Source organism: Plectropomus leopardus, chromosome 23 (genome assembly GCF_026936395.1).
Source record: "Plectropomus leopardus strain MGB_pleo_1.0 chromosome 23, ASM2693639v1, whole genome shotgun sequence".
Lineage (NCBI taxonomy): Eukaryota > Metazoa > Chordata > Actinopteri > Perciformes > Serranidae > Plectropomus > Plectropomus leopardus.
In genome coordinates, this window is record NC_142198.1 from 15668994 (window position 1) to 15694045 (window position 25052).

The 25052-nt window shown below is 37.8% G+C and overlaps 2 protein-coding genes across 4 annotated transcripts; one reads left to right on the plus strand and one right to left on the minus strand.

The window, feature by feature from the left end:
- Nucleotides 1-15: 15 nt before the first annotated feature.
- LOC121962351 (ras-related protein Rab-38) lies at nt 16-7384 on the minus strand. Of its 2 annotated transcripts, none has more exons than XM_088074008.1 (5): nt 7102-7384; nt 6591-6900; nt 3161-3291; nt 2364-2513; nt 16-631 (listed from the first exon to the last, which is right to left on the minus strand). In XM_088074008.1, the coding sequence occupies exons 2-5, from the start codon at nt 6781-6783 to the stop codon at nt 419-421; spliced, it is 687 nt and encodes a 228-aa protein (XP_087930134.1). In that variant the 5' UTR covers nt 6784-6900; nt 7102-7384; the 3' UTR covers nt 16-418. The 2 variants fall into 2 exon arrangements, with proteins under 2 accessions (XP_087930134.1, XP_042368533.1); XM_042512599.2 differs by having other exon boundaries at nt 7088-7384.
- A 1566-nt stretch (nt 7385-8950) lies between these two features.
- Nucleotides 8951-24537, plus strand: rab39bb (RAB39B, member RAS oncogene family b). 2 transcript variants are annotated; one of them, XM_088074009.1, is made up of 4 exons: nt 8951-9462; nt 11887-12155; nt 17227-17407; nt 18311-24537. In XM_088074009.1, exons 2-4 carry the CDS (start codon nt 11941-11943, stop codon nt 18554-18556), a joined length of 642 nt encoding a protein of 213 aa, XP_087930135.1. In that variant the 5' UTR covers nt 8951-9462; nt 11887-11940; the 3' UTR covers nt 18557-24537. The 2 variants fall into 2 exon arrangements, with proteins under 2 accessions (XP_087930135.1, XP_042368534.1); XM_042512600.2 differs by having other exon boundaries at nt 8953-9462; nt 11884-12155.
- Nucleotides 24538-25052: the final 515 nt, after the last annotated feature.

Consider the following 25052-nt stretch of genomic DNA (forward strand, 5'->3'; position numbering starts at 1 on the left):
TAGAAAAGACACATGAGAGATTAAAGGTGCACTTTTATGAATATAAAATTGCTTTACAAGAAGTTTTCAATCTGTTATTCACAAGTGAAATGACTTTCAACAGGCCATTATAAAACATGAAGTCATTGTAAAATAGAGCTGTCTAAAACCTTAAAAATAGTTGTTGTACTGTTAGCAAAATCTTTAAATATCTTTATTAACAAAACTGGAGTCATATTTTGCTCAATTTCTGTTATATAAATACAATAATTACAATATTATATTATGGAGTTTTCTGAAAAATCCCAACTAACATCTCAAAAATAATGCTTTTTTGACGAGAAAAGAAGGGCAGAAAGGAGATGCCTCTTTAAGTGACAAATATTAATCTTTCAATAAATCTCCTTTCTTGGTTCAAACCTGTCCATCCCGCCCTCCATCAGTCGTTGCTCGTGTCTTTGGTTTTAAGCGACTGGCATCCTGAACACCCACTGAGTCCCTTCTCTTTGGCATTGTAGTCGAAGCGAGGCAGAACCAGAACTGGTTCGCTTTTGCCTTCGACAGCGATAGCATCACTCGCGGCTCTCTCATCCTCCAGAGTCATGATGCTCTTCACCAAGCACATGATGGCGGCATCGATGTTGGTGTTGTCCTGGAGAGACAAGATGGAGGTGAAGGGCTAAAAACAAAATCACAATCAATATTTTTAGGCTATTTCACGATACATGATATATATCTAGATATTTTGAAATCTCTAAAACACTGTAAACTACTACAATAAAAAAAATATTAAATGAACCATAGTTACAAATAAAGTAGCTACTGTCATAAAATAAAGTTACATAAACTACTGTTTCAATAAAGTTTAATAAAATACTGTTATGTTAAATAAAGTAAAGTATAAAGTTAAATACAGTACTATTACAGTAAAGTTCAAAAAAGTATTGTTATAATTAAATAAATCAAAGTGGAACCCATGGTGCTTTTATTTTGTAGGACCCAGCTGTCTTAGGTGTATTGATTGATGTTTTTGCTGTAGATTTAAAGCTTCCGATCAACAGTTGGATGTTAGCGTTAGCAGAAAGTTAAACTGTAACCGCCGTATGAGGATTCATCCACTGCAAGCTGGAAACAAACTAACAGCTCTCCAGTTCATGTATTAATATTATTTGCACGTCATAGTGGTGCTCCATGGCTGCAAAATGTGTTTAAATAGCTGCAGTCTGGAGCTCTAAAAAAGCCCTGCTTTGTGTGTGTGTGTGTGTCTGTGAGAGGCAGAGAACCCTGGGAGAGAGAGGGAAAAAAGAAACACCGGTAAACTCTAAATCATCGTGCCTCCGGTCACAGCTATCACAGGCATGGAGGCATAAAAACGTGCTAAAATAACCAAAACAATGAATTTGTGGGCTGTAAAACCAAAAAAAAAGAACTGGGAGATGCTCCATCAGTCTGTAGAGCTGCAGAAGCAGAATAAAACTCCTCCTAAATGTGGCACTATTAGCAGCCCCTTTTGTGTTTCGTAAAGCTACTTCTTCAATTATTAACATTAAAATATAAAGTGAACAGCTATAAATAATTCCTTAAACTGATCAAATATTCAGTTTAATGGCAAGAAAAAGACACCAAATTCAAATAAATATTATTTCTTTCATCATGGATTAAAACTATCTCTCCACCCACTAACTGTGCACGCTCTATGAATACACGTAAACTGATAGGTGGGGTCACGTGACGCAGATTATTACATCAGGATGTGTTTCGGATGATCTTGTTTATTTCTGTGCAGGACAATGACTAAAAAGGAAGACATGAAAGCAGAGACAAGAAATGAAGACTATGAAGGTTCTTCCTTGTGTTCTATAAAAAGCTTCTAGCTTGCACCTTTTAAAATAAATAAATTGAATAAGTAGATAAATAAAATGTAATCAACCAGATAGAACAGATGCAGCACAATGAGGTTATTGTCCACAAATCCTGGAATACGCAGTTTAGTGTTGTTAATTTTAGCTGCAGCAGATAAACCTATTATTGCATGTTGGTGTCTACATTTAGCAGCAAGAGGGAGCTGTTTGAACTAAAACAATTGAACACTTACTTGATCTATTTTCCCCCCAAACTGCAAATTCTCTCTGAGGTGTAAAAGACTAACTGCTGGTGACCAAACCAGACAACAGAAATTTTATATTTTTAAATTAAATTGTTTAATGGTGCAACTTAAAAAGCAGAGCACTGACTGATGCAGAGAAGAGCCAACATGAGTACAAACAAAAGACAGAAAAACTGAGGTAAATATAGGAAAAAAAGAAGTGTGTGTGTGTGTGTGTGTGTGTGTGTATGTAAAAAAGAAGGTGAATAAACACCACACTGACATAATTGTGTGTTACCTTGGCAGAGGTTTCGTACCAGCCGACGAAGCCGTACTCTCTGGAGAAGTTCTCCAGTTTGGGCAGCTTGGGGCACAAACCGTGACTCCGCTGGTCGCACTTGTTGGCCAATAGAACAGCTGGAACCGGCGTCCCGTTGCTAAGGGCGACCTGATGAAACCAGGAAGTAAACAACTGACAGTCACTCACTTACTCGGATATATAAACCACTCAAATACTACACTTCAGTAAAATTTTGAGATACTTCTACTTGAGTATTTCTATTTGATGGTACTTCATTGATCATTTAAAAGCAGCTGCCTGGTTATAAATGTGGAAATGTTTGTATTTGAGTGAATGAAGTGCACCTGATTACCTCACTATTTTTAATATTTGTGACACTGGACTATATATTTGCTGCTATTATTACTGTTATTTTAAAAGTTACTGCAAGGACGGTTTCTTTTTAAGAGAAAATAAAGTCACATTTAGTTGAATTGACTTACACGCTGTTAAATTTCAATATGACCTTTAAATATAAATCGCACAACAAAAACACTGCAAGTGGAGAAATATGTGGCACAAGCTTACTTTTCTCTGTTCACAGTTTAACAAACAGTGAGACAACTTGATGCTCACACTGTCCGCCAAGGTTATCAAAAAAATTCCTGAGTCACGACTGAAGCAGAAGTAGTCAAGATCAGAACAATCACACAATTACTAAGTAATTTAAGTCAGCGATTTTTGTTCGTCTTTTAATCTACCTTTTCATTTATTCTTTTATTCTGTCTCGATCGCGCTCTTATCAACATGTTTACCTTTGAGTCTAGGTCTCCTTTCCACTTGAGGACAGCCTGAAACGTGGACAGTCTGGTCATGTCGAAGACGACGAGAGCCCCTACAGCCTCTCTGTAGTACACTCGGGTCATGTTGCCATAGCGTTCCTGACCTTTTAAAGAATAAAGACGACAGAATAAATATTAATTCAAAGATTTATGCTGTTTTTGTGTTGGGTTTCATCAACCGTTGGACTACAGACCAATTCAACAAAGTGGCAATAAATACTTCTTTTAACTTCGGAGTGAGGTGACTAAAAGTTTTACATCAAAAAGAAAAGTAATTGCTGTAATTCTTTCAGACAAGACTCTTTATTTGTTATCTAAAGATTTTTGCACAATTGTCTGCCATTAAAACTGAGGTTTTAGGGCAACAATTAATGCAATTAACAATAACTTCAATTATCGACTTATCAATGTAATTATTTCATTTTTAAAAAATGTCTATAAAATGATGGCAGAATAGTGAAAATGGCTATTATAATTGCTGATTTTATTTGACCCACAAACCAAAACCCAAATATCCAAGGCAAAACAAAAGCATCAAATCTTCACATTTAAGAGGCAGAAGAAGTTTTCTGTTTGGCATTTTTGCCTGAAAAAACCCCCAAAACATTTTGATTATGGAAAATAATAATTAATAACAATATGAAAATAATTACTGGTAGTGGTTGATATGATGTTGAGCAATGTCCAGAAAAGTGTTTGGTTTTTTTTTGCTGATTATTATGATGTCAATGTTAAGATGACCTTTGACCTTTTTTGGATATAAAATGTCATAATTTTATCCTGTTAGACATTTGTGTGAAATTTTGTCACAATTTGCGTAAGGATTCTCGAGTTATGGCCAAAAAAAATCTTCATGAGGTCACAGCGACCTTTGACCTTCTACCACCAAATTCTAATCAGTTGATTTTTCAGTCCAAGTGGATGTTTGTGCCAAATTTGGAAAATAAAATTTTTAAAAATCCCTTAGGCATTTTGGAGATATTGTGTTCCTGAGAAATAATTATAATAAAATTTCCTTAACCTATGACTATACGTGCAGCAAAAATCATCTTTTGTCGTGTGTGTGTGTAACTGAACATATAAATAAGTCTCTATCCTGGATGCTAACTTCCTCCACATGATCCCAATATAGACGTGAATCAGCAAGTGAGCATCTGATAAACACACACACACACACACACACACACACACACTGCACATGACCTACCAGCAAGACAACAGCTGATAGAAAACCCCCTCTCTCTCCTGTTCTTAAAGCCTGAACACACACACACTTACAAGAAGTTTCCTAACAGCAGATGTTATCTCCGTCTTTCACTTCCCAAGAGAAAGCGTGAGACTTTTTCTTAACACTTTCTGATCAGTGAGCAGTAAACAGTCACAAACTCGTCAATAGTCTAAGGTTTTGCTGTTGTAGCTCCATAACCCTCCTACAGACATTAACCGTTTGAAATCTGATCAAATGTGTTTGATTTCTTTTACAGACATTGAGCGAAAGCAAAATGTTAAAGGTTACAAGAAAGTTAAAACATTAAAAAATATATATGTATATTTTTTCTGTAACAGGATGTTTTATATATTTTATAACATGGGGAGAAGGCAATGAGCAACTAAACAAAATATGGCCCAAAATTAGCATGAAATTTGCAAGAAGTTATAAAAAAGTGCTGAAAATATATATGTTTGTTTTGTGTGTATGTTTTTGACAGAAATCAAACCATTTTACACAGGTTTCAAAGGGTTAACTAAGATCAAAATAACCGTAGGTTGTTTAAGTCAAAATGTTAAACTTTTCCCATTTAAAACATTTGCAAGTTTAAAATATGTATGAACAGTCTTTAAGTTATCTTACAGAAGTACTTTAACAAACCCACAACAGAACTAAAACACTAAATCATCATACAACGAAAAAACATATCAGTTTTTTTTCAAATGTGGGTTTGCTAGCTTCCTGTTGATGTTGCACATGATGGTATCATCCTGAAAGATAGCTTCAATCCAAACACGCTATAGTCTGCATTTTGCTGACTTCATCCAACAGTGATGATGCATGATATGAGATGAGACCGCCTAGAAAATGTGGTTAACCTCTGTTTCCGCACATGAAATATTAAGTTTTCCTCTCTCATTTACAACCATATTTTTAGAAGACAACCTGTTTGTATTCTGCTCATAAAACTCACCATGCCTCCCTAACTGCATGTAATTTGATGTTCTTTCCGTCTCTCAGCTGTCTCACACACTCGCTGAGTGTGTTTGACAACATGATCGCTGATAAGAGCCGTCATTTACATGAAGGCGTCCAGCTGGTGGACTTCAGACCAGTAACCAGTGATGACTTCATACTGGAGTCAGTGTCAGTGAGGCTGATAAACTGGGACCATGTTAATAGTTGGCAGATTAACCTTGTCAGAGTGTCAAGGTGGTAATTGCATCACTATTTTGTGTGTGAGTGTTTATCAGCTCATTTTAGCTGAACTTTCTTGCAACAGGTTTTTTGGCATCATAAAATATTTAAATAAAATATAAAACACTTTATCAGCTACAGGTGTCAAGATGAAAAAATTGAGTTTAGTCAGTTTTCGTTCCATACGCACAAAAATGTCAATAAAATGTGTGTCTATTAGTATCAGTTTGAAACACTAAGTTAGGGCAACTTTTTGTAGACCAACCTGGAAGTTAGCTCCAATGGTGGCTAAATTAGCCATTTTGCAATGGAAGTTTTGCCTTGGAAGATGAAAACACTTTTATGTTTGGGTAATATGTAAACACATTTCAGAAATGCACTTATTTGTTTGGAAAGTTAGATGAAAAGAATGATGCAAAACTTGGCCATTTGTGCCCTGATTCAGAAAAGCAAAGAAACTCAACATGACTTCAAAGAGATGCAAAGCAACTACAACGAGACACAAAACAACTACAGAAAGTTGCAAACTGACTACAAAGGCACACAAAACCACAGAAAGAAGCGCAACTACTACAAAGATACACAAAACAACGACAAAAAGAGGATAAACAACTATTAAGTCTGTGTGTCTTGCTCTTGTGTAGGAGCGGTGGTGGGGCCTCTTGCACCAATATGCCCAGAGCCCCATTGTTTTATTATCTGCTCATGGCCAAGAGTCAAAAATTTAACTAACTAATGACTTTAACTTATGACTAAAAAGTGCATGTTCATGAAAGTGAATTACAGGCTATTGTGTCTAATTGACCATAATAACATTTTCTTAAATTTTGAACCCAATCTGAAGATTAATTTAACCCCATTCGTGGACTATTATGTTAAACAGGCATTGAGCAAGTTAAGCCATTTGACTGTGCAAATGACAGGTATTTTTCTGGTAAACATAACACACAATCTGAGGATACCATGTCATTCCTACGCAGAAACAACTTTACGCACCGGCGATGTCCCACAGCTGCAGCCGCAGCACCGTCTTGTGATCCCAGTTGAGCACCTTGAGGGCGAAGTCCACTCCGATGGTGGCGCGGTAATGCTGGGAGAACACCTGGTGCACGTAGCGCTTTATGATGGACGTTTTACCGACTCCAAGATCACCGATTACCAAGACTTTGAGCAGGCGCTCGCGCTGCATTACTACTCCGGCCGAGGGCGCGTGTTGAGTGTGATGACACGGTGACGTCTCCAATTAGGTTCCGCATGAAATGGAGGGTTTGCCCAGCGACTGACGGTCTTTTGTAATGTATGAAGGCTAAAAACACGGAGTAATGCTTGTAATATTTGACACTTGAATTAAAAAAAAAAACAAGCTCTGTAAACAATTATTTAATCATATTTAACAAAAAATAAAACGACAAAACACGCCAATATTCAGATAAATAGAGGGAAATGTTTTTAAAAGTACTCCCAGTATTAAAAATGTATCAAAAGTTACTCACAAACGAGGAATAACCTGTTAAAATTTTGTAGTTCTGGTTGTCTTATCATCGTTACCGTCTCTGCAAGTGTTCATGGGACATTTTGTCTCCGTAAGCTCCGTGCAAAAAGTTTTTCAACTGAAAAAGAAGAACTTGCTTGTTTGTAAAACGCTGTCGTGCGCAATTCAAAGAAGAAAACACCTTGTTGTTGTTGTCTGTTTAGCCTGCGGTCTGTGTGCACATCTCCTGCTGCTGTTTGGTTCGCTGCCAGAGAAAAAACTGCACAGAGGAGACTGTCAGCAGTTTGTGCTGGAGCTGTCTGCACGAGCACGCCCCCAAACTTTTTTTTTTTTTTTGGTGTGTGTGTGTGAGCGAGAGAGAGAGACTAGTGGTCGCTTTATTAGGTACACCTGCATTTTATTGAAAGCATTAGTGAATCATGTGGCTGCAACTCAAAATAGTACAAACTCAGAATGCTCCAGTTGAATGTTTTACGCCTTGTTTTTGTTACATGTTGTAGTTAGTTTCATTTTATTGTATTGATTGAATCTGTTTTACTTCTTTTTTTCATTGTTTTTGTGAGGAGTGTATTATGTGTATGTTACTAAACTTCATCGTACATTCCTACAAACCACAGACACTACATTTCCACATTACCGTGGAGTGGGTACATTAAAACCTGTGGTTAGGTTTAGGCACAAAGAAACACTTGGTTATGGTTAGGAAAAGATAATGCCACAAAACTGCCCCTTTTCATGGTGCTATCCCTGCTGACACATCGCTACAAAACAACAACATTTGGAGATAATGGAAAAAAACACTGACAAGTAGTTAAACACCACTCAAATTTGGAGCCTGATGAGACTGATCAGGCTTGACTTTTGTTTTCGTAATTCCTGCATTAAACGGGAATGTAGATATGACTTACTTTCAGGCATTTTGTTGTTTCAGTGTTACTTATTAAATGTATTAAATGTGTGCCTGCATTTCAACAACTCAAGGATAGAAACAATAATAAAAACAACCTGAAAGATAAAGACACTATCTTGCCTTCAATTTTTTTCTTGGAAATGCATGAAACTGCATAATTGCTACTGTGTGGTCTCACTCCCAAAATGTTGGACTACTGTTTCTTTTAGCATCAAGCAGCAAAATTCTACGTCATGTGCTGCATCTTTACATTTTTACTCTTGCAGTCTAGCCAAAAAGAAGCCAGTTATTAACTCAACCTTGAATCAAAACCTTGAAACTCCTTAAAGGTTAAATAAGCAAAAAAAAAAAATCTCTTGATCTTTATGAAAGAAGTTGCCCCTCACAATTACATCACACACACGCACGTTTGCACACACGATACTCCTTGCTGCACGTTTAAAAACTACATTTCCCACCCTGCAGTTCGTCTAGTTCCGTGTCTGCGCACTGATGCGTGCGCACATGGAGCGCGCACTGGCGCAGTGAGTGTGCAGCTTCCTTCTTGTATCACAGCACGACCACTCATGAAACAAACACTATAATATAACAAAAAGTCACAATTATCTTAATTTTAAAACGTCTCTACTTTTGATAGGCATCCGTGAATTTAAAGCCTTTTCATGTCCCTAAAATCATATTGCAGGATTTAGTATTCTTTAGTCCCACTGTTTTATGTTGATAATATTCAATAGTAATAGCAATAAGTATGATGATGATGATAATAGCCTAATAATAATAATAATAATAATAATAATAATAATAATAATAATAATAATAATAATAATATTTTTATTCTTTTTAACTGATACTTCATTTGTTATTTTCTTCACCATCCGCCGAAACTCTAAGATCGACCACAGTGGTTTTCCTTCAGTGTTGCGCCTCTGCACGGTCCTTTACGGCAGTGGTACTGATGCGGGATGAGTCAGGCTATATGATGCTGCTGCTACTGCTGCCATTTCATCAGCAGCGAAACCCCACAAACACACAGCAAACACACAAGTGATACGGCGGGATTCCCCCTCTGACAGCGAGCATCCTGCCCTCATAAACATCCGCGCGCCTCTGTGTGTGAACACACAAGAGTAGCGAATCGGTGGTTTATTCGTGTTTCCGGGTGAAAGCGCAAGATCGGTTTTTTCCCCTCCTCTGTTGCACCTGCTCTGGATGCGTTTTTCTTTCTCGATCGGGCCTGGCATCAACAAGGAAATCAGCCCAGCAGGGCCTGCTGTGCGTGCGCCAGCGTCTGTTTTCGGGCTTTTAGGAAAACATCGAGGCTTTGGGGAGGTTTCGGGTGTTAACGCTGCGTCCTGAGGATCGATTTAGCCAGACCTGTCGGTGCCATGGAGCCCACATCAGCCTGGTCCTGAACGGCGTGAGGAAACAGAGCAACCATTCTGGCCTAAAGTCCGCTCCTGCTCCAAGTAGGCTGTTTTCTTTTTGCCATGTAGTCTGTATTTCTGTATTTATCATGAAAGTGTATTCCCTTAAAAAGGCCTAGTTTCAGTCGTGATGTGGTCTAATAATAGCCTGCAGTAAAAACAAAATCTCTACTCCAAGGCGTTTTATGCGCGTGGAGTCCACCCTGATACTCTACGCAAGATATGCAAATTGACACAAATATTTCACAGCATCATGTCATTACAAAGTGTGCTACTACACGAGATAATAGGCTACACTTTAACTGAAATGGTGGATATGTGATATCCTCTCTAAATTGGCCAATCGCATCCGGTGTGAGAGCCCACAAGGCTGCTATTCACCGGGGATTCGGCCACTAATGTTTGCATACCGACCGAGCTACGCAACCCGACTCCACAGAGACACGCAGGGGGTGATGGGAGGCTGCATGTGTCTGGCTCCCTGCCCGCCTGGTGGCCTGGTCACAGGCTACAACATGTGCAAAAGCTTGTAAAGTTACACTATTTAAGACCAATTTCTCCTCTTTTTGCATCAAAACATTATCCACTTTACTCTTGTGCTGTGTTGAGGTTGGCTTTACTTCCACAACCTCCATGGCTGCATAACAGTAAACAGAATTTCTTTGAATATCCATATTTTTCTTTTAATCTGGATATACAGTGGGAAAAGATCTGCGAGTAAAAACTCCAGGAGTAAATTTGGAGTAAATACTCCAAATGCCCCATTACCAGTTAAAGTCCTTAATTCAAAATGTTATTTAAGTATAGAGATGTCCTGATCAAGTTTTTTTGTTGCTGATACTTAGTCCCAATGTGATATTTGCATTTACCTGGATAATACAGCGGCACAATTCACACTTCAAGTACTTTAGAGTTATTAAAATCAATCCAGTGTATATGCTTCAGTTTAACAGCTCTGCCATGCAATACAAGAAAAAAAAGTCTGCATCCAAACAGTTTCTTAAGGATTTTTTGTTTTTACATATGGCTCTTTTCCACTTAGTGCAGAATTGGGTTAACAAAACAAAAAGGTAAACAAACTAAAATGTGTCTTAAGAAATTCCTCTGAAATCCACCTAGTTTGTCAATGTGGAGCTAATTTTAGATACTTTGTGTACTGCTTCATATCATATAAGTATATCATGTGTTTTTATGTGCAAAAAGTAACTGTAACGATTCAGTAGTTGTAGAGTAGAAGTACAATGTAACATAGAATAAAAATACTCAAGTAAAGTCTTACAGCATTTCTAATGGCTGTACTAAATGTGAACGAAAACAACCAATCAGAACCAAGGAGCATCTAATGAAGCTGTCAGTTATGTCATTAACTGCGTGTGTGGTGAAACTGTCAGACTATAGGCAGCGCTTATCAAATCTGAATCCGGATTCTGTCGCTGCATTGTCTTTTTCGGCATCAAATGTTTTCAGAAACATATAGTGTACTGTTTTGCTGTAACATGAGAACATTTGTGAGCTGATTGGTGATACTGAGTTTGTCAGACTGACAGTTTCCAATATGGCAGCCGGGAAATGAGAACAAATGTTCTCATTTCACAGCTAAACAGTACACTGAAATATGTTTTTGGAAAAAAAAATGAGGCAATAAATAGACAATGCAGTAGCAGAACCTTGAAACAATAGTAAGAGTGGGGAGGGACATGATTTTTTTTCCCACCTATGTCATGTACTTCTTTCAGAAAAAGTGACAGTTTCAGTAAATAAGGCTAAAATGTGAAAACTTATTGTGAAAAAGTGTCATGTCTAAATGCATGTCAAAAATGTTACTATTGTCCCAATATATAGGCTAAACAAGCCAGCAGAGCACTGCTTAATTATTTGGAAGGTCATACGTTCAAATGCCAAAGCCAAGCTATGGCCAATAATCCAAAAAGCAGGCTTATTAAAACATCAATTGACGCCATGGAGTGACGAAAAAAAAGCATAAGAGGATTTTCTCTCATATCTCGTGGTTTTAATTGAATCACGCACTGAATACAATGAAGCACAGTCATGTGTGTGATGTTGGTAATAAAAGGTTATATTACAGTCACAGAGGAATGTGTGTTGTTTCAGAATGACTTTTCTGTGTTTGCATTCAATAGTTACAATATAATCCCTGATGGCATGGAAAGATTGCTGCTGTAAAGAGAAACTCCAGCAAGAATTTCAAAGACAGGCTCTCTTTAGTGTTTATGCACATTTTAAACGATTTTATAATGTTTAAATAAGGTATTGGCAATATATTATTTGAATATACATGCACACAAAAAGTGCTGCTAATTTTGAGAAATATTTTGAGAAATAAAAAAGCCAAAATCACTTCAGTAAAAGTAGGCCACTTATTTACAAAAATATAGCGGGATAATCTAATGCTTTCGCTCTCTCTGTCCACGCACGCGCTCCCGCACGCGCCTCGCCCCGCAGCAGACCTGCAGACAGACAGACAGCCCGCTGAGAGCGACAGACAGGCACAGCCAAGTCATGGAGGCGATATGGCTCTATCAGTTCCGGCTGATCGTCATCGGGGACTCCACGGTGGGCAAGTCGTGTCTGATCCGGCGGTTCACGGAGGGACGCTTCGCCCAGGTGTCGGACCCGACCGTCGGCGTGGACTTCTTCTCGAGGCTGGTCGAGATCGAGCCCGGCAAGAGGATCAAGCTGCAGATCTGGGACACCGCGGGTCAGGAGCGCTTCAGGTGAGAACAGCTGGGTGTGTGTGTAAGTGTGTGTGTGTGTGCGGGAGAAAGTTACACTATTATTACAGTGAGTTTTATATACTGTAATATATGAGTTTTACTTCATGATATTACTATAATGTAACAGTAGTGATCATAGTGTGCACCTGTAGAGCTAAACTGTGTTTTTTGTTTGAGGAAGTGAAAGTAGTAGGCTACTCAAAAGTAGCAATACACTGTAAAAAAAAAAAAAAAAAAAGTGTATATATATATTTTTATATATATATATATATATATATAATAAAAGACATAAAATCATTAAGTATCTACTAATGATAATAATAATAATAATAATAATAATAATAATAATAATAATAATAATAGGATAATTATTAGCTTGTTTAGTTTGTTATTGTATACTGTAATTTATACTAACTACATATTTTTGGGGTGTTTATCCAAAAGAAATGTATCATAATTAATGGCACGGTAACTTACAATAACTGTCAAAAGTGAATTTTTTTTTGTTATCATTTATAGCCTACACTATTTTGCTCTGGATTGCAGTGGAGTAACTATAACACAAATACCTCAGATTTGTACTTTAGTAAATGCACACAGTTATATTTAACCACTGGACTCATTATTGTGTAATGTTTTGTAATATTTTAATAAAAACATGACGACAAGAGAATAGAAGAAAAATATTATTATGCATGCTAATAAAATCAGCCATGCACAATCAGGAGGTAATGCACTATGTTACTGCAACAACACTATATTTAGAGTCAACACACAAAGAAGAACTGGGTAGTCAGTGTGAGCAGCTGACCGACAAATCAAACAGAAACTCAAAACAAGAAAGTTCAACGAAAATATGTCAGAGTATTCAGACTACACAGGTGATCTCTGGGAAATGCAGTGCAGAATCATGGCCATTTAGCACAACAAATGTCCACAATGAGGAACTTGTGGTTAATTATAATTCTGATTTATGTCGAAACTGAAAGAGTCTCACATGTTTCCCTGTATCTTGTGGATTTTGAATTGGAGAAGAGTTGTATTACAGAACTGAAACTTTTTTTCAGTGTAAAAAGGCTTGTAGCTGACCTTTGACCATTTTTGTTGAAGTGAATTTTTTTTTCTCACAGAGATATGTTAACATCTTTTTTTTAAATAACATTCTTACAAGATCAGAAATATTTGATATTTAATTAACAGTTATCACCAGACACAACTAGTTTCAAAATTGTGCAATTTTAATAAATTCTCCAGGAAAGATTCATATATCTATTGGAAAAACCATGCACTTAATATGTCAGTATTCTCTGTCCCAAATTTATTAATAAAAAAAAAAAACTGGATGATTAGTTCTGAATATCAGGAAATACTTAGAGTTTAACCACATAGCCTTGAGGTCTCAAAACTCGAATTACCTGTGACTAAGTTGTTTGCCGGCACAAAAAGACACAGCAGTTATTTAAATGAGGTTTGAGGTGATACAAGCGGAGAAAACGACTGGAGGGTTTGTTTCTAAAATGTAAACACATGACGGTGCTCTTAATATCTTTAATTCAACCAGGGTAAATTTGAATGGCACAGATGATTCTGCCTCTAAAGTAAACCTGCTCTGGAGGAAAGGTGGTTTCATTTCATGCTGTTATAAGAAGCGCTGTGAGAAACTTAATTTAGAAGTTACCTTAAGACGGGAGGTCATAATGACAGCACTGGGGTCATCTGTGAAGCTACTGAAAACACAGATGAGAAACACTGTATGTGATGTTTATCTACAATATAAGATTAGTTTCTATATATTCTGGCTTATTAGATCGCTTTGCATGTTAAAAGCAGGCATATCCGTAGTGGAAATTAAGGTGCAAAGTTAAGAAAGCAAAAGCAGACTGTGTCTGATAATCACTCCATATTTACTGCAGTCATGCTCTGTGTTTACTGTCCACAATATTATTCAAGTGTGAAATGTATGCCCTATATAGTGCCCTAAAAACTTCCACATTTTAATGAAAAAAAAGTACATTCAGCTATTTGCAGTGCACACAATTTATTTTAAAAATGCAAACAATGATCATCGTGTGACTCTGGAATCGTTACTGATCACAGAAAATGATGAGTCACAAGTGCAGAGACACAAAAAGACTACAAAGACAGACACAAATGAATTGCAAAATAACCTCAAAAAGAGAAGGAACGACTACAAAGAGTTACCACAAAAAGACAACAAAAAAAAACAACAAAGAGACATTAGCTTCTGCGGATACAAACAAACCTACAGTATATTACCACTACTGTTAGAATATAACTAAACTATTACCTCTGTAACTGCAGCAGTATTACCTCAGTATGTCTCCAAGATACCACCCCTTTATTACCTTGTTTTTAGGGAGCTGTCATGTAAAATGCAGCCAATGATGCATCAGAAGAATTAAAGAAAAAACCCAATTTGAGCCTCAAGTTAGAAAACATGTTGATAAATTGGTTGGATTCAAACCCTGCAGCAGCCAACGTCTGTCCGCACAACAGCGGTGTGTCTCATAAAAGCTCCTCACCTTTGTATCTGAGCGTCTAACATGCAAATATTCCATCATCAGCGTGTCGAGGGAGATCATATAACATAGCTGGTATGATGTATGTCTCATGGACTAAACTGCATCTTCACACATGCTTGTACACACACACACACACACACACACACACCCACACACACACACACTCATCATCCTGACAGAAGGGGACTGGTCTCACCTGTCAGCATGATTAGTGTCTCCATGGCAACCATGACACATCCCCTCATCTGAGACCAAAGTACCAATCAGAAAGAAAAAAAATTACACCCAGAATACAAACATCACTCGGCCATTTTGAAGAGTTTTGTCTTTCTCACAAATTATTTGGGGATTTTGGACTGTTGGACGAAAGTATCTTTTTGAAGACATGAAGGAAAACGGTATTACTTTGTACTTTCGGAAATAAATAGACAAAAAGATTATCGGGAAAAAAAACAAGGTTACTACTTGTCTCTTTTATGTCTTTATTCATCTTGAATTGGGTATTGATTACTGTGACAAAAAATATATTTAATATTTGTCTTGCCATCAACAAATTATCAATCATTATTTTCTTTATACAAGTTGTCCTTCCTGTGTCTCAATGTATTTTGAATTTAGTATAAATTTAGCAGCAGGTTTAAAACTCCCCGGTATCCTTTCGTGAGTCCTCCAAGGTTGCTATTTTGATTCGTGTACTGTGGCCATTTTGGGAAAATATTGAAGATCCACTGAGAATTCTGCATATTTTAGGATTTTGTGACACAGTAGTTGATGTTTTTCTCCTGCTCCTACGAATGGGTATAGTTGAATCCACCTCACATCTCGTCTTAGTCACTGTTTCATCTGTGTAGTCCTCTCTTCCATAAATATATAAATATTCTATATCTGTATGTGTGTCGAATCAAATGAATCACTCGCTGCTTCTGAATTTCTGCCACCTCCTCTCTCGCTGTATCTTCTCCGTTGACTAATCCTCCCCTCTTCCTCTTTCATGACACGTCTCTCTTTCCATCTCTGCCTCGAGTCTGTAATTTTCCTCCTCGTTATATTTATGTTGACGTTCTCTCTGCGAGGACACTCCGGGAAGATAGACGCATCATAAGGGGGTTGGTGTGCGTTTGTGTTCATGCAGGGTGTCACATCTTGTCAAAATCTAGCAGCAGTTCTCCTCCCAGACGAGGCCGCAGTGTTCGTTTTGTAAAATCAGACGACACAATTGCGGTTTTAACTTTTGATGGTCAATATTTACATTTCTGTAATAAAGTTTGCATATTTATTCATTGTAGATACTTTGACTGCTGGCAGTGTTGATATATATTTTATATTAAATCTAAATGAGTAAAGATTCTGATACAAATGCAATAAAAGTAAAATTAATTACACACTCAAAAGGAAATAAGCTCATCTCTTGTGAACAAACTGTAAAACAGTCATTAATCAGAAAATCTGTAATAATCCTGCATTTTTTTGACAGTTATTTCAACTTATTTTGCTCTCCAAGGAACTTTTTTTTAAAAAATAATACTTTCCTTTTTCTAAAATATCTAAAATAGACACCACACAAAAAATATGAAAAAAACATGATTTGAAATATATTTTATATTCAATTTAATTTAGTAAGGATACTGATAAAAATGCATTAAAAGTAAAATTAACTACCCACTCAAAAGGAACTATAAAATGGCCTGTAATCAGAAAAAATGTAATTATCCTACAATTTTATGACAGCTGTTTCTACTTATTTTACTCTTCAAGGAAATTTCTTTTCAAATATCACTTTCCCTGTTCTAAAATATGCTATGTAAAGCACACAAAACTGGTCACAATATCTAGCAATATGATCCAGATCATATTTTTTTAGGCATCATCTTTCACACAGCTCAGCACCCTCATGTCAACACGCATCAGCTTCTAGACATATGAATTAATCAAAGAAATATTAAACTCTACAGCCAATAAACTGTAAATTCAGTAATGACTACATATTTCTAATTGACTCAGTTTAATAGCAGTCTGCGTCTAACATCTTCCTTTACATCTAATTTTGTTCCCAACTTCTCAGCTCCTCCGCCCGACACCTGCATCACCTCTGCTTCTTCTCTTTCTTTCACACCTTCTGTCATCAGTTTCTTACTCGGATTAGTTTTCCCACTGGATCCATCACATCGATCATGTCTTCCTCTCCCCGTAATTGAAACTGACAGTCGCTGATAGGAAATGAAAAGCCTGCTTTTGTCTGAAATTAAGGACTTGCTGTTTGAAGAATTACTAAAAAAAAAAATTGGGTGGTAAATCTTTAACATTGTAAACTGCTTGTATGCCTTTGTGCCCTGTGAGAATGGAAAGCATCCTGTGCACATGTTTTGCAAATCAGCGGTTTGTTACAAACGCTAAACTGAGCATCTGGTTTCTTGTGCATAAATGTACTATTATCAAATAAACTAAACAGGAGTGGACACACTAACGGGTCAGGGCTTTAACAGATTAATCTGATCTGTACTTTCTCCTCAATTTTGCAACCTCTGCAGGTCCATCACCAGGGCTTACTACCGTAACTCGGTGGGCGGGCTCCTCCTGTTTGACATCACCAACCGCCGCTCTTTCCAGAACGTCCACGATTGGCTGGAGGAGGCGCGCAGCCACGTCCAGCCCCATAGCATCGTCTTCCTATTGGTCGGCCACAAGTGTGATCTGGAGGCACAGCGCCAGGTGTGTAAATGGGAACACAGTAATATTTGTGAGATTTTTTTTGGTTAAAATGTGTTGCTGGGGATGGTTTTGAATGTTATGTAACATGCAGTTTAATTAAAGTCTGCAGTATAAAAATAACTGTTCACATTTAGATCAGCACACATTTGGATCAGAGGCAAGTCATCGTCGTTTGTTCAATTGTCTCGGGGCAGCTTGCAGACAAAAATATCACTACTGAAATGTAGACTTTACAGGATGACACTGCAAAACACTGCACAACAGAGTGTCGAGTACGCTGATGAGATGATGTTGCAGAAGCAGGATTCAAATTGAATGAGGCAGAAAATGATGTAAGATTTCCCGTCTCAGACAGCTTATTCTGATCTTGATCTGTTCACTCTCATTAATTAATGTTGAGCTGGAAAGATCATTTACTAGCTACTTATCACTTTTCAAAATCGTAAGTGCTACTCAGAGCAGATGATTTGTAGTTTCTGTTCAGTTTTGTGGTTGAGTTGGTAAACGGTATTGTTCCTGCACACTGTAGCCTTGGATGAATGACTGCATAGGCCTGTGGGCACTACTGGACACATACTGACCAAAATAACCACAAAAAGACACAAAAATATTATAAAGACATATTAAATGCTGCAAAGAGACACAAATAGACTAACAATGACACTGTAAAAGGGAAAAAATGACCAAAATGACCATAAGGAAACACAAAATGACTACACAAAGAGACACTAAGTGACCATAAAGAAACACAAAATGACAACAAAAAGACACAAAGCAGCTATGAAAACTCTCAAAATATCTACAGGGACACAATCCACTGAGACATGCATCTACACTGAGATGCAAAACAACAAAAAACCCAAAAAAGAACAACTTTCACCTCATTTCATCTTGATCTTCTAGGTGACCCGCCAAGAAGCAGAGAAGCTGGCGGGGGCGTACGGGATGCGCTATGTGGAGACGTCAGCCCGTGACGCCATCAACGTGGAGCACGCCTTCACCGAGCTGACCAGAGACATCTTCGCCCTGGTGCGGTCCGGCGATATCACAATCCAGGAGGGCTGGGAGGGCGTTAAGAGCGGGTTTGTCCCCAATGTGGTGCACTCCTCGGAGGAAGTGACCAAGAGTGACCGCCGCTGTCTGTGTTGATCTGGGAAGAGTTTTGGGACTGAAGGTGAAACGGGGAGCGATCCAGGAAGGATTCAGAGGAGAGCGGCTGACGGACTGAAGTGTCAGCCGTCTGACTGAGACTGTTGGTAGCCCTCTGTTGTTCTTTGTTCGGACTGGATACAGAAGGACTTTCAATGAAGGTAGATGGCGGAGAAGATCACCTTGAACACGGGTGGAGAGCTGAAGGGTTGTGCCTGTTTCTGTTTTATTTCTCGGAGAGGAAGGATCACAGATTTACTTGCGAGGGCTCCCATGATTCAGTTCCTTTAGTTTTGTTTTGGATAATCCCTCCTTGAAAGTCTTAGAAAGGCCTTAGAAAGAGGATCCATTTTGGTTCTCCGCCAAATGACACTCTGGACTAGTCTTTCTTTCTCCCGTCATCGCCTCCTTCATCTCGCCTCCCACAACTTTTCAAACTTCTCCTCTCCTCCAATATGCAATTACATGATCACATACGAATATCACTTTTACGTTGGTTTCCTTCCAGCACATATCATTCGAAAAACTTGAGTCGGCGCCTTTAGATTTCTCTTGTGCTGATATTTTGCTCCACATTCCACGATCAGAGGTCAATGGAGGAGTCCTGGAGGTCCTAAATTCAACACGGGAAGACTGATTTCCTTCCCAGTGCTGTGATTTTGTTGCCACATTATTTCATTATTTATTTCAAAGCAATTTAGGTCTCCAGCGAGCTCAATGACATTGACGAAATAATTATTATCCACTATCATTCTGCTAAATACCGCACTATAACAAAACATTGTCACCCATCCAGTTCCTAATGGACTCCTTAAGCAGGACGAGACAATGTGTACAGCTTAACTGACAGAGGTGGACTTGGACTAACAACTCCTAACTGTCTGCCTTTAACTATGACATGTTAAGGTGGACTTAAACGAGTGTCGGAGCCAGAAAGCACCTTAAGAGCCAAGTCCACCCCAAGCGTGGAGCCTCATTTTGGAATTATGATGGAGATAACTTATTTCTTGAAAGCAACAGAGAGGGACCAGACCACGGACTCCACAAAAGAACCACATTATCCGCAATGCACGGACAATATAATCATGCAAAGGAAGTCAAATTGGCATTGATTCAACCTAACACAGATACAGGTACGGAGAAACTACAAGGTTAAATTTGCTGTGAGAAAGTGGTTTATATGCCTTTTTTATGTGTGTGCGCAAGTGTAATATCTCATCAGACCTTTACTTTTCTTTTTAATATGCTCCAATGCTACAGGTCGATGTTACTTTGGAATTGTCTGCTGTTCAAAGATCCCACTTACACTTAGAAACTACAACCTGTTTTGGATGGATTGGGTAGCTATCTGATTCCAAAAAAACGTAAATGCAGCATTGGAAGATAGTTTTTAATGGTATAAATGCATGTAAATTGGAGAGACATACACTCAGTTGCCAGTTTATTAGGAACAATTACCATACAGTAATGCAGTCTAAGGACCTGATCGGGCAGCGCGTGCTTTAGCAGCTTGGGTCGGCCTGTCGTGATGGTTTTTTAATGCGTGCTTGCTGCTTGAACACCTAACGTTTTTGCAGGAGTGCCCTAAAGACCTTGAGATAAAAAGAATACAATTTAGAGTGGAAAAAGCGCCAAACGCCATGGTCTTAAGACAATGCACCTGCAGTGACATCACTGTTTGGGGGTGTGGTGAATGTGGAAATCCTTAAAGGCCCAGACACACCAAACCGACATCATGGAACTAGTTGCAATCGAGGCCAATTGTTGCATCGCCTCACGTTTCCTGTGTCTCTGCAAAAAGTTGCACTTGAACACACTGCAAAGACTATAACCAACTAGAATGAACATTTAGCACCTGCGTAAGAGAAAATAACGCTCCACATCAGCAGGCGGTCTGTATTCGTCATTCAAAAAAGGAAACCAGAAGACTGACAATATGGATTCAAGATGCTAGTTAGCCAGTTAGCACATTTACAATACAACCCAATGCTGAAAGAACAAATTATATTTACAGTGTGCCATCGAACAATAAAACAATTACGAATCGTTTCCGCTAAAAAGCTCAATGGTTAAAAAATAATCGTACCTAATATAACAAGTTTACTTAGATCTCACTCCTTCTTGACTTTAGCTGTTTTTAAGTGATTTCATTCACCAATGTGCTACAAAGGCAATTCAACAATCTAAATCAACCTAAAAAAAGCAGAAAATGACAGAATATTACCTACGGTGCAGCATACAACGCAAGAATTAGGGCAACAGACACTCAGCAACAGCCAAATGTTGTATAAAGGTGTTTTCAAGATTCCCGTTAAAACTACTTAACATATGAAATCAGTGTCGGACCAAATATATTAATCTGTTTTGTTTTTGTAAGCCACATAAACATACATATCTGACTGTATTTGCTACAATATAAATATTGTCATTTAATCACCGACAAGGAACAGAGAGACTTTTAGCATTTTTAGCAATTAAAAGTAACTTAAGCACCTGGATTGCTTGGTGTAAATTTGTATTTCCATGCACCTTTTTTTCCAGAATAACTTTAAACTACCTTGTATTTCTCTCTTTTCAAATGATTTGATTTCATTTTTTCATCTATTTTTGACCATTAATCTGATACACAATCCTTAATGAATGCCTGCGCTGATTTTTGCTATGACCTCCCCTATATATCTTCTTACTCCCAATTTGTCAAATAACGGCACTTTGTCAGTGCCATCATCATCAGAAAATGACGCAAGACGCACCTTTCATGGTGGCGTGTCATTATTAGATGGTGCTTTGTCAGTGGACGTTGGCATCAGACAAGATCACACAGACACTTTTTGAGGTTTTGTGATATGCACTGGCTGAAAATGACAATATATTTTGAAAAGACATATTGCATATAACACACTGTCTCTTAACGCCCAAAACTGATGCAAGAGGGTACCTAGCACGTCATATTTAGACGTGTAGGACACTCACAAAGTGGCAGTATTTGACAAGTTGGGATTAGAACATGTTAATAACATCGATTCATCCAATGCCTTTCCCCCACAGTTCATAACTACAGTGAGGAAACTGTGAAACACTGCTTCATTTTCTCACACTGTATGCCTTCTTGTTACGTCTCCAAAGACTTCTGCATGTCTTATCTTATTTTTACATGAATGTATCAGTAGGGGAAGAGGTGAGATTTTTTTTACATCCAGATGTCATAGGAAATGTAGTGTACTCCCTCAGCTTCATATTACATTAGTCTTTAGTGAAATCGGTAATTAGTCTTTACTTTCTCTGCTTGCTGCTTTCAACAGAAACACTTTAAAATGTCACCAAGTGAACGTCATGCCGTAGTATCTGCCCTGCAGTACAGCACCCAGTTGGATGTCTTTCAGCTTGTTATATCTTGCTTCATCTCTGAAATATTGTCTTAATCATTTGGGGAAATCTGCTTACTGGTTTCCTTTGCTAAGAGTCTGATGAGAAGACTGATACCACGAAATAAGTGTATTTCCCCCAAAATGTTGAACAATTATTTTAAGTAGTTGCAATAAAATCCCAAGTCTCTAAAATCTCATGTCTTTTTCACCGAACAGAAATTCGATGAATTTTTTTGTTTCTTGTCAGTAATTATTTTGCTTACCATAATGTTTGTGTTCCTATTATAGACACACATTCATTTTAAGAGTAAAATAGCCATTAGGCCTAATCCTGGAACAACCATCGGCTGATTCCAGTAAAAACACAACTGGATCAGTGTGAATTAAACAGCCAGCAATTAAAGACATTCATACTCGAGAGGTCTCTACTTTCCCAGCAGCCCAGTCAGTTGCTAATGGTCTACAAGTGACTGTTAATGTTTTCGGCCTCACTGACACTGCAGTCTGTGAGTAAAGCAAATTGGTTTCCTTCCAGCGAGTCACATGATTTTACTAAACTTGAAGGCAGCATTTTTTTGGCTTTGGCAGCCCACTGTGTCAAGTTTCTCCCTCCCGCTTATTTGATCTGAGTCTTAGTTTGGCACAAACAAAAGATGTGAAAATTGTGACAAAATTCACCTCAGGACTAATATAACGGGATCAAGGTTCAAGGGACGCATTCGTATGATAGAAAGCAGTTTTATGTTTGACAGCAAAGCAATCTGCTTTTTGGCTTTTTTCCAGAGAAAGGTACAGGGTGATTTACTGGCACTGCACAGTGATCTCTGCCAGAGTCCTTGGCGGCGTTTTAAGGCTGATTTCACGCACAGAATACTTAAAGAGTGCTGGACTCACTTCAACTGTCAGTAAAGACGTTGCCATCAACAAAACTGCAGCCTAAAACTCAAGCTGAGGATATGTGCTCTGTTGTCATTTTGCTGTCATTTTCTTACACTTTTATGTACGTAATAATAGTTAGACATATTTTGAAAAACACATTTTGAGAGATTATCTTACAAATCCAAGATGTAAAACTGACATGCTGTGGTTTAATAGGGGGTAATATGTGATGCACTATAGAGTACTTACAGGAATGAGTCTTAAAACCTGGAAATGAGTATTTTAGTGCTCCTGCTTCCCTCCTCTCGAGGTCACTGGGTTTTCTAAATGGGTATTTGGCTAGACGCCTGAAATGAGATCTGTGGTTAACACAATTCTGAGATATTTTCAGATTTTGTTCTACAGCATGAAATACATTTTGAAGCCTTTAAATCCCTTAAAAAAAGATAAACTTGGTAAATTAAACTAGAGAACGTCATCATGCCAAACACAGTCTGAGAGCCTCGTGGGGACACTGAAGTCATGTGACCTTGGTCTAGTTTATTTCTTAACGTAACCTTTCTACTTCTGATGATAGCATTTAAGCTTCAAAAATCCCCAAAGTGTTGTTCATTTGTGCACATAATCCTACAGAACAAATGTGTACGTATAACAGATATTACTTTTTTCAATAGTCCAAAATCCATTGGAAAAATCCCATTGGTTTTTTGATGAGGGAACCAGGACAAGGCCAACTTCCATGTTGGCCTAAAAATAAACATTATCATCACCCTATTTAACAACAGTTAATTTCTGGAGTCTTTAGAGGTGCTTGTAGGCAGATTATGTGACATTTAGGCAGAAAGACACTGAGTTAATCTGGCAACACTGTGGATTATTTTCATCCAGAAAATCACATTTTTTCTTGTACGGACAATGCAAAAATAAGTGAGCTTTGGTGGTGCTGTTTGGCAGCCTTATGACACAGACAGGCAAGCTAATTCCCAATTTCTAGTCTTTATGATAAACTGGTTTTAAGGAACTAATAAATATAACTCAATATTTACCCAACAAATATAAGAGCGGTGTCAATTTCTCATCTAACTCTTGCCAAGAAAGTGAATGAGTGTGTTTCCCAAAATGCTTTCCTCTTCCTTTAAACTTCATCATTACTTTGAAACGTTTGCCATGAATTATGTTGTTTAAGGAAATTTCTGGCTGCGGCCAAGAAGTTTGTCTGCTTGCCAAAATAATCTGGAGGTCCAATTTTATACAGGTAAACTGATAATATAGAAAGTTGCTCATTTTGAGAAATTACAATTGAATATTTCAAACAAATATCAAATGCTACCCCTCTCTTTCTAAGTGGTTTTCTACCTTTACTTTGCACACAGACACATGGGGGACGCAGGAAAAACCAGCTGACTTACTGACCTGTAGCTGTCTTCTCTACTTTGCTACTCTGACAGGCAACATGTCATCAGTTTGTCCGCTTTACCATGAAAAGCATGTATTTGTTGGGTTACAGCAGCTATGTCCCACCCTCAGTGTAACCCTTCTTCTCACAGGAGCCGTGGTACGACAAAAACGATGTTTCACTTATTTTCAACCCTCTGAGCTGTACAGACAATACTGTATATCACTGTCCTTAATCCTGATTGGACGGTCCCTTTTCCTCTGCTCTACTTATCTCTCAACAAACTGAAATGTACTAAAAAATAAAATGTGACTGAAAAATAAACATATTCTCGCTGCTGTTTCTTTAACATATGATTGCTTTTTGGTATCTGTGGAGTATTTGGGAGGAAACATGTTGGATTATTATAGCCAAATGCAAATTAAGAAAGAAAACCTACTTTTATTCTTTTTTTTTTGTCAAGGTAACAATCTAGGTAACTTTAAACTTCTACTTACCAATATTTCAAAGAGAAAAGCTATTTTTTTCCATTGATGCTCAATTATAATATTGAATATTTTTACAAAACCATTTCACCCTTTGAAGGGAGCCAACCCCTGATAAAAGTATCAGGCGGGAAAAAAGTGATATATATCATTTTACTGCAGAATTAGTACTTTTTTTTAACTTTAATACTTTTAATACATTTTATTGATGATATCTTTGTCTTTGTATGATGTGCTGCAGTTCACCGTATTACCACTGGGTGGAAGCACTGACACAAAACTGAGAAATTACAACCAGTCAGTTAATCTGCTTAAAATTACAGTCAGAGAAGCAGCTTTCTGCACAAATACATTCAGTCAAAATGCCT